The 13,661-nt window shown below is 33.2% G+C and overlaps 1 protein-coding gene across 9 annotated transcripts in view; it reads right to left on the bottom strand.

Moving 5' to 3' along the window:
• The window catches only part of USP33 (ubiquitin specific peptidase 33), a 59,436-nt gene that overhangs the window by 26,783 nt on the left and 18,992 nt on the right, over positions 1-13,661 (bottom strand). For 7 of the 9 annotated variants that reach the window (XM_081305935.1, XM_081305929.1, XM_081305928.1 and 4 more), the window contains 9 exons: positions 12,715-12,784; positions 9,581-9,694; positions 8,675-8,753; positions 7,016-7,433; positions 4,147-4,287; positions 2,552-2,664; positions 1,307-1,479; positions 1,114-1,208; positions 505-538 (listed from right to left, as the gene is read on the bottom strand). In XM_081305935.1, coding sequence (XP_081162061.1) covers positions 505-538; positions 1,114-1,208; positions 1,307-1,479; positions 2,552-2,664; positions 4,147-4,287; positions 7,016-7,433; positions 8,675-8,753; positions 9,581-9,694; positions 12,715-12,784 — 1,237 coding nt within the window. The remainder of the gene's footprint in view (positions 1-504; positions 539-1,113; positions 1,209-1,306; positions 1,480-2,551; positions 2,665-4,146; positions 4,288-7,015; positions 7,434-8,674; positions 8,754-9,580; positions 9,695-12,714; positions 12,785-13,661) is intronic. The other 2 variants (XM_081305936.1, XM_081305933.1) reach the window with 1 other exon arrangement.

Genomic DNA, 13,661 nt, shown 5'->3' with positions numbered 1-13,661 from the left:
ATTTTAGCTCAGAGATAGAATGCTCCTGGGTTAAATGCCCAGCACTTAAAAAAAAAGAAAAAGAAAAAAAGAAAGAAAAACAAATTGATAAGATGGCTAGTAGTAGATATAAATAAAATCAGGCCTAAGTGTTCTATACTGCATTATAACATCAAAATTGGTACAACCTTTCTAAATTTTATGGAGGTGTGAAACTAGACACATTTCATTTAATATTAAACTGGTAACCCAGAAGAGCATATTGACTTATTTTAGAAAATATTTAATGCAAATTCACATACTTATTTCATGCCTTAAAATACATTTAATATCTTATATGAATTTATTCAACTTCTTAAATTTTTACCTTAATTTTTACAAAACATCTAATCAGTTATTACTAGACCTAAGCTTTCTGGCTGATACTTTTCTGAATATATTGTCAAGTATAACTATCTAGTCCCAATTCAAATAACTAAGAGAAATACAAACTATAAAATTAAAAGTATTATCAATGTCACTTACTTTTTGCATTTTTCACAACTGTACATATTGTCACCTGCAAACAGAACAGATCTAGTCATTCCTCTCTAATTACAGTAAATTACTTTCTTTTGGTTCTGCAATTCTTTGATTTTGCCAGATGCTGATCTCATAGCACAATAAAACAGGATTTTATTCACTCTTTTAGTCTCTGCTCCTGAGTTGGCTCATAAGGTTTACCTTACCTAAAACACCCTTCAAACTCCCTCTATTTTTAATCTTGAAGACCTATCTCAAATAACATCCTTTTCGTTTATTCACTGAATGAAATTTAGTGACATTCTGTCTTAATAGTTTTCAAGACACCGAACACACAAAAATAGTGAAGGAACTTAAACGATGTGGAGCAGTTCATAGACAATTCAAGATACACAAATTTTCAGTTATTTTGGTTGTTTTTCCTTTTATAAATATCAGAACACCTTTAAGACATATTATCTGGTACTATAGGAATTTGTATAAATTCCTTCAGAATATGATTTTTCTTATTATATTTATACCGCCATGGTAGATACTGGCCATTATGCCAGTATGGGCAAGTATTATTTAAGCTGCTCTAAAACTACCCATAGATATAATTACACTTCTTACCTTTTAATTCATCTCTGGCAAAGAAGGCAGCAAGACAATCTTGCAAGGTTACTACTGGACCCCAAAACCAGCTAGGGACACATGAGACAACAAACCTGAAACATCATTGACAGAAAAAAAAGGAAGTGTTCTGCCAGTACAGCAGAAACAGCAGTTTCAACAATCAGTTTTAACGAGGAAAATACATACATACCTCTTCACATATTCCATGAAAAAAGCTATCCAGCCTTGTGGAGCATAGGCTTCACCACATGATCCTGCTTTGACTATAGAAGTTGGATGACTCGTTGAATGTAGCTTAGCAAGGTCTTCCTTGCCAGGAATTGGCAAGGACAGATCTTGAAAGGTCTCGAGGGTTACAGATACCTAAAATTGTTTTGTGTTTTAAAAAATGGAATAAAAATAATCCAGCACAAGCATTTATAAAGTTAGATTTCAGACTCCAAAGATCAAAGCAAGTTATAATAAGCAAAATCAAACAAAAATCCATACTACTTTTATAGTAGTAACAGCAAAAAAACACTTATTCTGTACCAAGTGCTGTTCCAAATTTAATTTTCATGAAAACCTTGGATAGTGTCCATTGGCAACCCCATTACAGTCATGGATATTGCAGTACCAAGATGTACCCCAAATCCAGCCACAATCGTTTGAAGTCCAAGGTCTCACTATGTTACTCTCAAGGCTGATCTCAAACTCCTGAGCTCAAGTGATCTTTCCACTTCTGCCTCTCAACCAGCTGGGACTACAGGCTGATAATAATCTTTACATTCTGGTGGGGTTTTTTTGTTTTGTTTTGTTTTAAATAGGAAGATACAAAACCTGGCATCTAATTTTAAGCAAAATCATGCACCACTTAACAATGGGAATGTATTATGAAAAATGCATTGTTTCGGGTGATCTCATCATTGGCAAAAATTATAAGAAATGATGTGATTCTTATTTACACCCTGGTTACTGTCTCTGAATTGACATTATCTGAGCATTAATCTTAACATGGGAAAATATTTACAAGCCAGAAGTAAAATCAAATGTTAAGATATACCGTCACTGCCTTGTGCCTATGAATAGCAAGCTTCCCAGCATGCTAATTTCATCAGCTTTGGCAGAATATACATGTGTTACCAATTCCTGTTGCTGAACAACTTCTCACCTTTATGTGTAACCCAAATAAATGAAGAACTTAGTAATGTTCGTGCCTGTCCAATGATAGGTCAAGACCCATTCTTTAGAAAAAGCTGCTTCTGTTAGCTCCAAAAAGTAAATTCTATTCGTAGAATCAATTTATATTGATGCAAACATGAGAAATGTATGCATGATCAACAGTAGCAATAAGAAGGAACCAAACATTTCATACCATTTTTTTTTCAGGTTTTTAAAAAAGAGCATTTGACAGAAATTTTCAATTTTCTGTGTATTCTCATTCCCTCATACTCACCCTATCACAAGTCAGACACTGCACTGAACTAATGATTGTTCCATCAAATATGTCTGAAATAACACTTCTGTATTTCTTATGCTGTTTTTTTCTCTTTGGAGATGCAGACTGAGCTAGGATTGAAAAACAAGTGTAGAACATTAAAAAAAAAAAAAATTCAAAGTAGTTTCTTTAACATTCTTCTCCAGAAGGTTTCACAGTAAAAACTACTATAGAGAAACTTGCAAAATACCCTTCCAAAGCATTAAACAGTTAAACCAATCAGACAAGATTTAAGCTCATTGTTTAAAAAAAAAAAAGTATTTTATACTTGGCCACCACAAATGTACATATGGAAAAATGAAAAAATTCTGAATTAGCACAATATTCAAGTCATGTTTTTTCACTGCAAAATGAAGAGTTTAGCCTCATCACTGGGAAATTTACATCTGTTATGAAGGTCAAAAGAAGAGGAAGAGGTTAGAAGTAGAGAAACAAAAGCTAAAGATGAAATAGGAGGTTTCAGTCTCTCCATTTTTATTTCAGAATAATTCTGCTTTTACTTGTTTTTGTTACCAAGTAAAGCTTTATATGAAGAAAGGGTTCAATTATTAAGCTGAGAACCCTTTATATATTTCTGGATACAAGTCCTTTATCAGCTATATAATTTGCAAATATCTCCTCCTAATATTAGCTTTTCTTTCTCCTAACAATGTCCTTTGCCAAGAATTTTTTATTTTTTATGGATTGTGTTTTTGATATCTTCAAGAATTCTGCCTAAGCCAAGATCATAAAGACTTTCTCCTATGGTTGCTTCTACCATTTTTAAAGTTTCACAGTTTTTAATACTGGAATTCTCAGACATAGTAAGTGGGAATGCAGAATGATAAGGCACTCTGAGAAACGGTTTAGCAGTTTTGCACAATGTTAAGCATAAAATGAAAATAAAATTCACTAACTCAAGTTCTAGATATTTATCCTAGACAAACAAAAGCATGTCCAGACAAAATCCTATACACAAATGTTTACAGCAGCATTATTCATAATTGGCCCAAACTGAAAACGATTCAAAAGTCCCTCAAGGGGTTACTGAATAAACAGTGTATAGTCTTACAATGAGATATAACTCAATAATAAAAAGGAACGAACCTGGACATGCAATAATGCAACTGATTTCTCAAATATATCATGCTAAGTGAATGAATACTGTTTGAAAGCGTACATACTGTATGATTTCATTTCTAGGATGTTCCAGGGAAAAGGAAAACAATAGGAAAAGAGAAGAATGTAGGATGATTACAAAGGAGTAATATGAGGATATTCTTTGGGGTATTAGAATTGTTCTGTAGTCTGTTTTTGAAAACATGTACCTGTGCATGTGCTAAAACTCATCATACTCTACACACACACAAACACACACACACACACACACACAATTCGACTGTTAATTTTAAAAAGAGTATTCCAAACACACAAAGATTTAATCACGGTTGTGTAGATATCTGTCAATATTAGAAGGTCAAGTAATATTTCTTAATTAACACTTTAAATTATTAAAATCAGCATTCTAAATTAAAACCCAAAGCAATGGAATTTGAATAAGGGAAACTTTTTACCTCTTTTGTGTGTGGATGCCAATCCTGGCCACAAATTCCCTGATTTAGGAGGGCTTGCTGATAAACGTGGATTAACACCTTCATTTGACGGAAGGCTCTGTGGTGTAGACAGGTCATTCAAGTGGACATCAGTGACATATTCTGTAATATTTAAAATTTATATTTTACCTTAAATATGCACATGTCCAATGCTGATTTTATACATATGCATATTATATATTTAATTTTTATTTTATTTTTTGGTACAGGAATTGGACTCAAGGATGCTTTAACACTGAGCTACCTCCTCAGCCCTTCTAATGTTTTATTTTGAGACAGGGTCTCACTAAGTTGCCTAGAGCCTAAATTGCTGAGCCTGGCCTCAAATTTGTAATTCTGCCTCAGCCTTTCTAGTCACTGGGATTACAGGCATGTGCCACTGTGTCTAGTCCACATTAATTACATTTAAAGGTTTCTTAGATTGATGTTTTGAATAAAATTCACTTTAACAAATGTCAAGTCAATTATTTGTAAAACAAAATGCTTGTTGAGAAAATAATGCTTTTCTACCTAGGAATCTAATTAATGTTTATAATACATTACTGTTTTGTAAGCATTTCAGGAAGTGAGCAGTGAAAATAAAGCCAAAGAAGATCTTATTTGTCCAAATTTAGTAATTAAAAAAAACAAAAAAAAAACCCACAAGCTGGGCACAGTAAATCCCAGTAACTTAGGAGACTTGAGGAGAATTCCAAGTTTGAGGCCAACCTCAACAAATTGGCAGGATGCTACCTCAAAATAAAAAAAATACAGAGAGCTAGGGATGCAGCAAGTACCACCATACCCAAATGAAAGGTTTTTTAAAGTAGGAGAAAAAGAGATTTTCCCCTCCCCCAGGAATAAAATACTAATCAAAATCAGATAAGAAATCCAGGCATAAAATAATCATCATGTCTGTCCTTACTGTGATAAAAGGAAAAACACCTTTTCATTAGGAAAAGATCTTTTTCTCTGATACTAGGGATTCAACCTAGGGACACTTTACTTCTGAGCTACATCCCCAGTCCTTTTTACCTTTCATTTTTAGACAAGATCCTTACTAAATCGCCCAGGCTAGTCTCAAATTTGCGATCCTCCTACCTCAGCCTTTACAGTGGCTGCAATTACAAATGTGTACCACCACACTGGCCTCAGGAAAGATCTTTTGTAGAACCAAATTACAAAATCAATCAAGAAAACACCAGTTCCATGACCACTATTTGATAATTTGTTGTTGAATTCCTAGTTCCTAATGCATATTCCAAAGTAAGGAACTATGCTCAATGAATACTTGAATGAAAATTTAAAAAGGAATTATTGATAAGAGACTCTGAGATGGAATGCCCACAAGGATTTTTCCACAGTATAAATTAATTTTTCATATAGGCATTTCTCAATATGTCAATCATGATTCATCAGACTGTATAATATTGGGGGTAAAAGATTCACTCTAGGACTTTCTATAGGAAAATCAATTAATGTGATCTAGGTTAGGAGTTGGCAAGATTTTCCTGTAAATGGACAGATAAAAAATATTTTAGGTTTTGCATACCATATGGTCTTCGTCACATTTTTTCATCAAGGCTTTAAAATATGTAAATAATCAGGGCTGGGGTTATGGCTCAGTGGCAGAGAACTTGCCTCACACATGTGAGGCACGGGGTTTGATCCTCAGCACCACATAAAAACAAATAAACAAAATAAAAATATTATACTCATATATAACTAAAAAAATTTTTAAAAGTATGTAAATAATCAAACCCCAATTTAAGTCTTTACCTAGTTACTGTACAAAAGAAAAAACCTATTACTAAGCAATAAAGTACACTATGTCCTTCAATTAGCTTATTAGGGCTTCTGACAAGAAAGGGCTGGACAGCAGTACAGGCCGTCTTTAAGAACTGAAATTTCGTACATTTATTGACTAAACAACTTCTACACAAGGTCAATATAATTAAAGAGGATAATACTCCTAATTTTACTGACTAGAAGGTATACATAATATACACAGGAGAACCCTAAGTCTTCTTAAGGCTAAGGAGAGAGAAAGAGGGGAAGAGAGAGATGAATGTAATATGCAAAGCAATTTAACTATCATCTGGCTACTTGCTCCTTCTCAAAGGAATACTGAGCAATATTATAGCATGATTTCTTGTAACAGGGTTCACTGAACTGCTACACTAAAACATATCTGATATGACATCAATGACAGCAATCTGAAACTAATAGTGTCTATAACTAGAGAATTGTAATTTGGGTTATTTGGCATTTTCCCAGTGTCTCAACAGAATTTGCTTATAATAAGGCTGTGGATGTAGCTTAGTGGTAGAGCACTTGCTTACCATATATGAAAGCCCAGAGTTTGATCTCCAACATGGCAACAAAAAAAGAAAAAAGAAAAAAAAAAAAAAGAAAGAAAAGCTTATACCAAACTCTGAGGAGCCCAATTTTCTACTAGACTTCTGATGAATCTTTATTTCAAAACGAATATGACTAATTTCTTTTATGGTACTGGAGCTACATTACGAATTCTTCCTATTTTTTACTTTGAGATAGGATCTCCCTATGTTGCTTGGGCTGGCCTGAAACTTGCAATTCTCCCTCAGCTTCCCAAGTAGCTGAGATTACTGGTATGTGCTTCTATGCCCAGTAAGATGACGTTCTTACACTATTAAATAACCCACAAAATTCCTCTTATCCTCAGGTGCCATAATTTTGTGACTTTAAATTAAAGCTTACATGCAAATATCACTAAATTAAGTCTACTAATTAGAAAATAACAATTACTTAAGCACTCATTGTCTACAAATGAAATACTATCATTTTCATGATCAAATTATTAAATTATCACCTGAAGTTCTGCCATGTATTTGCACTTTGACAGTTTCCTGGTTGTTCAAGTCGAGTGTTTCAGACACAGAGTCTCTATCTTTATCTAATTCTTCAGAATTTACTTTATTAATCTTATTGCACATCTTCTCTTTTTGCCAATCTTTTGACATTTCTGAATTGTTCTCATCATCCTGAATTAACATTGTTGTTTCATTATTATCTTCAGAAAAGCCATTTCTGGAGCCATTTTCATTTTCTGTTTTATCACTGCTGCTACAAGATTCACAAGACTGAAAATCTACATCTGACTGGCTCTTTTCTTCTTCCATGGTCTCCTCAGTAGTTATGGTTTGAGGATCTTCCTCTACTTCCATGACCTGCTCTTTCAGTTCTTCATGAAGCAGATCCATTAAACATCGAAGGAATTCCTGAGCATCCTAATATATCAACAAGGTAGTTACAACTTTACTATGTGTATATAGGAACTTAAAGGAAAATATACAACATAGATTTTAAATATAGAACATTAAATTAAGGAAATAACAATTTGTGTAGAATGGCAATAGAGAGATGGAAAACACTAAGTTCTAAAAAGTTATATAAATAAAACAGAAGTTTCAATAAACTAAAGATGATCTGGATGTCAGCTTTTATTAGTGCTGCTATTAATAAACCATAGAAAATGACATAGAAAACATGTGATAATCAGAATTCCTCATGTGATAATCAGAATTCAGATATACTAAACATGAATATTATATAAGTTTGGCTTAAGCTTTATCCAATATTGTACTGTATCTCCTTGATCACCTGAAGTGCTTATTGGACCCTAACTCACAGCACCAAATTATAATCATTGGTGTCCCAGAAATCTGCATGGGAAAAAATGAACAGAGGATGCTAGGTGTAGTTCAGAAGTAGAGTGCTTACCTAACATGTGTGAGACCCTGAGCTTGATCCCCATCATCACACACACACCAAAAAAAATTAGTAAAAAGAATGATAGTAATAAAAAATAAAGTGTGAGGACCATGTATAAATATTAAAGATATTATTATATTATTGAAACTGCCACATGATAATAATAAAAAAAAAGACCAGTCAATGAAATGAATTACAAAGCCCAGAGACAGCTAAAGGGATGTATAGCTCAGTGGTAGAGAACTTATCTAGCATATACAGCAACACCACACAAAGACCAGAAACAGACCCTGACATATATTAATATAAGCATGAAAAAATTAACAAAGAAATTTTTAATCAGATAGGAATTCTTTCATTTATACAATCTGGTACAATTTTTTAGCCGTTTGAAAAAAATAAAAATAAAATTTGGGTCATATTGCAATATAAAGCAAGTGCCTCGTGTAATGAATCATAAAAGGATAAAATATTGAAAATGTATCTGCTCTCTGGATGTGGAACTTGAAACTAGAAGCACTTAGAAGAAATACACATTTACCCACACTCAAAGTTTCTAGAAAAATATACACATATCACAAAACTGAAAGTTGTAAAAATATAAACAATAAACATGATAAAGGGTTACTATTCTTGGCAAATACAGACACAAGGAGCAATAACCAAAAAAAAAAAAGGACAAATAAAAAAAGCATAATAGCCTTTTCCAAACTTATTAAGGATTATGAAAATTATGAATGAAAAGCAATAGACTTACCTGTTGAGAATACCCCCGAAAAGTTGGATTTACAGTTTTAATTCCTTGAAATAGATTAGTAGGCACAACAGATCCTGGCCTGAGGAAGAAATCATTTTGAAAAAGAAATTTTTAATTTTTACTTTAGAAATTAAAAATCAAGAACTCAAACTGATAAACTGAAAAGTGTTTTTAATGTTTTAAAAAAACTCATTCAAAACTATCCAGCATTATGTTCCACAGGCTCATCAAAACATTTTATCACTGATATTTTAAGTGACATTGTACTGCTCTTTTCTCAATTAAGTGATCATATTTCTTTTTTTTATCATATTTCACTGTATTTTTCAAAAATGCAATTTCCTGAGTAGTTCTAAAACAAAATTAACATATTACAGCAAATATTATTGCCCTATAACTAAACTTTAGAACAAACCGACACATTCAGGGAGACATCCATAAAGGTGTGGTAGTGCATGCCTGCAATCCCAGCAATTCAGGAGGCTAAGGCAGGAGAATCACAAGTTCAAGGCCAGCCTTAGAAACCTATTGAGACTCTAAAAATAAAAAAGAACTGAGGAAGCAGCTCCATGGTAAAGCACCCCTGAGTTCAATCCCTAGTACTGATAAATAAAGATATCCATGGTCTGATTTTGGCATTGTGAGACTGCTACTCCTGCATTATAACTCACAAATTTTGGTAATAGCAGTATTAGCAGTTCAGCACTCCAGATGCTTCTAAACTTTTAGACTGAACACTCCTTTATTTGGGTGTTAAGTTTCAAATGTAACATGCCTGAAACTTAACTGAACTGCCATGAATGTCTATCTTCTACTTTTTCCCACTCCAAAAAATAGGCCTGCATCCTTTTAATATTTATAATACTCATTTAGAAATATAATAAGAAAAATAAATAAAGTACATACCTGCTCTTATGCCACAATTCTGTCATTAGTTTGAGATAACTTTTACAAATGGCTGGTTTCTTATCTGTTCTAGCTAGTCCGCCACAATCAAGAAAAAACTGTGTCAAAGGTGGGCTAATTAAAAAAAGAGAAAGGTTAGAGTGGAATCAAGCTTTTCTTTTTTAACAATCCAAGGGTATTTTAATTTTTTTATAACTATTATGCCACGAATTCCTAGGAAACAGGTTCTAGCAGTTCAGACTCCTTTCTACTAGTTCTCACAAAGCATGCTTCTCTAGGTGCAGAAGATTGACACGTCTGCTGAACTCAGGTACCTTCTCTTCGGCTTCCTTCTTTTTCTGATCATTTTCTTTTACATTTCAGGAAGCTGTCTCAGCTCTTAAGAGTGCTTAAAATTCTCAATATGCATACTAATTTCCTTGGCAAGAATCTTGCCTTTAACTTGCTTGTTTTATACAATGCCAATAGCACACTGGATAACACTGTAGACTCTGATAGTTTTGCCATGGTAACATCTGTGGGGCATTCCTTTTTGAATAGTACCCCTGCCTTTAATGTCTACAATATCACCTTTATAAGTTCATGGACATGATCAAAAGAACAATTCCAAGTGTTCTAAAAGACCTAAAGAACATATACTGTGTGCCTTTCCTCTTGTCCTTTGTGTTTGTAATTTTGATGAGTTACTGGAAGATTGCAGATCTGGCTGAAAACAGAATCAAATTACTTATTAATTTTTGGTCATTTAATGAATTGATAGCACATATATCCCTATATCGATTATTTCCTTTTATGGAACTCAACCCATTCAAATCAGATTTAGCTCAACCATATCATTCCTCCATGCTGCCAGATCCAGTTAATGCCCTTTCAGTTCTCTCTCAGTAACATCTGTCATAGGTAACTACCCTTCATTCTTAAACAAACCTTCTCTTGACCACTGTAATTCTCTTTACCTCTCAGACAACTCCTTTTCTCATTTTATTTGTTCTTTCTGCTCTCAGGCATAAAAATATTTTTAGTATATATAAAGGATGCTATAATTTTTCTTTCCTAAATATACTCTTATTCTTGGACAATCTGAAATTCCCACCCATACTCCAGTGATGGTCATATTTATATAAAGTCAACCAACTTATCTAAACTCCATTTACAGCAAATGCTCAAAATGATGGCTGTTACCATTTCAAATTTAACATGCTTGAAATTTAACTTTCAAGTCAATCTCTTCCTTCTCCTTCTATATTCTAGTATGTGGTACTGTTACACGTTGATGATGTTGATGACTCAAGTTAACAATCTTTTATAGCTTCTATGATTCTATTCAGTTACAGGAAATTGGAAAAGGACCAGATCCAGACCTGCAATAAATTGACCACCCTATGAAGACATCTGGATAGCCAGTAAATTATCCTTTGCAACATTGTAATTTTATCATCCATATCTTTCCCAATGAAATCGAAGAAGATGCAAAGTAAATTTGTGGAATTGGTATTGTGCAGTAATCAACAAAAGATTTAGAGCAACAAATGTACACACAAAAATCCCAGATTCTGAATTCTACTCTAACATTTACTATAAGCTGGTAATCTTTTTTTTTTTTTTTTAATATGGAACACTTCATGAATTTGTGTATCACCCTTGCACAGGGGCCATGTTAATCTTCTCTGTACTGTTCCAATTTTAGTATATATACTGGTTATGCAAGCACACTAATGAGCTGACAACCATGGCAAAATTATTTAACCTTCTGTGGTACACTTTCTTATGAGTATTAAAAAAAAAAAAAAAAACCATCAACCTACAATCCTTTCATCATATAATTACATTATTAACCTTACAGTCTCCTCCCTTTGTCTACTGACTCTAATCAAACCATATCAATCAATCATTATAAGAATGTCTCTAATTCATCCACTCTTTACTTACCACCCTAGATGGTGCAAGCCACCACAATTTCTTGCCTAAATCACTACAGTTTCCTAGCTGGTCTTCCAAATTCCATTCTCTTCCCCCTCCAATCCACATGACAATCATTCTAAAATGTAAACTGGATTATTTAGCTATCCATTGTAAAAATTCTCCAATTGTTTTACTTCACTAAGCATAAGACCTAAATCCTTCATGTGGTCTATGTTACCTGGACCCATGCTATTTACCCCCACGATTATCATACTCCTATCACAAATTTTCTTCCAGTTCCTCAAAAGTGTCAAGGCTGCTTACCAAATATTCATCTTTCTGTGCTGAATGTTCTCCCTACCCTTTATACAACCAGCTTATACTCATTCTTCAAGTTCCAGACTAAATCTCACTTCATCAAAGAGGTATTCTCTGATTATTTAATAAAAATTATTATTTTTTTTATTTCATTGGGTTATGGAACATAATGTAATTGGAACATAAGAGAACTAACAGTAAAGTTAGTTTACTACTAAAAACGAGATTACTCTGGGAAGAAATATACTTATGTTTAGTCTCCAATCACTATTCTAAAATTAAATCCAGTACAACGTCAAAATCAATGATTATGAATTCTGGTCCTTACTTAATACCTCTACATCTAAGAGTAATAACTGCCCTTTCTACTTTGTATGATTTAGAAAAAAATTTTTTTGAATGCTTTGTTAGTGAGGTTTCCACTTCTAGGGAAAAAAAAAATATTTTCATAGGATTTCTAAACTAAAAGTGATCTGAGGGGGCTGGGGATGTGGCTCTCAGGGTAGCGCGCTCGCCTGGCATGCGTGTGGCCGGGGTTCGATCCTCAGCACCACATACAAACAAAGATGTTGTGTCCCCCGAGAACTAACTAACTAAATAAATAAATATTTTTTAAAAAATAAAATAAATAAAAGTGATCTGAGGAATTAATTACTTCAAGCTCTTTATTTTCTATATGTTAAAAAAAAAAAAACTGCCTATAGTCTATGCCAGGACCAAAAGTGTTGGAAAACTATAGACATGCAGACAGTTACCCCATTTGAACAACAATGGATTGTGTTCTAACCCAGATCTTTGCCTACTCTATTTTGGGAGTTAGTCTACTATTGCAATAGCATGGTTTTCTGCTCAAAGAGTAACTTTTTAAAACTACACACGCACATACACACAAAAAAAATTAAGTTATTTCTTACCAGTTTGAAAGAGCCTGCAAAGCTGCATTCATATAACAAGTATTTCCAATATTTTTCAAACCTGTAAGACCTATTGGGAAAAAATATAAAGTCCTCATTTAAAAACACAAAAGATACTCAATTAGTCATCAAAACAGTTTGATGACAATGCAAAAAACTCATGTAATGAGAAACAATAAAAATCTTTTTTCTCTCCATTTCCATGTGTAACACTAAAGCAGTATTTGTTAGCTTGAGCCATAAAAAACTGCCAAAGTTCAAACTACACAACATCAATTTCCTGTGGTTCAAGCCAAGACAATAAAGCAGACATTGGATAAATTTCTCTCTTCCATGTATCTTCAAGTTCACAGTAGGCAGCAGAATGGTGAGCATAGCTGCCTTCCATTTACACTCAAGTTCACTTACATTACTTTATCACATTATTAAAAGATGAAATAGAGATGCAGGATGAAGCTCAGTACACATGCTAGGCAAACGCTATGTCACTGAAACTACATTTCTTACCTGGAAATTTAAACTTCTAAGAATCTCTAAAACACAGCTAAATTAGTAACAGTTGTCAACAGTATCCAATAAAATAATACTGTGGGCTGAATTAATGGATTAAAACAGACGTATATGAAATATATATTATTTCTAGTAATGTTAAACTTATAACAAAGTGTTAATTCCCATTTTATTATTTTAATATATACTAAATATACACCTAAAAACAATTATAAAATAGAAAATTTGAAGTTTTTACCATGAGCTATAGACCTAAAAGAACACAAAAAAACGTGAAACTTATTCTCATGTAGGGGTTGAAGTAAGGGAGTGAGGGGGGCAAAGGTCTATCATAATCACCTCGTTTTCCAAATGAATGTTGTTCCTTAGAAATACTAAGGGGATACATGAATATTTCCCTACCAACTGACAGGTTAAAAATTTTAAAATGGGTTGAG

Source organism: Spermophilus citellus (assembly GCF_964194105.1).
Source record: "Spermophilus citellus genome assembly, chromosome: 9".
Taxonomy (NCBI): Eukaryota; Metazoa; Chordata; class Mammalia; order Rodentia; family Sciuridae; genus Spermophilus; species Spermophilus citellus.
Note: the sequence above shows the minus strand (reverse complement) of the source record. Positions and strands in the feature narration are given on the sequence as shown.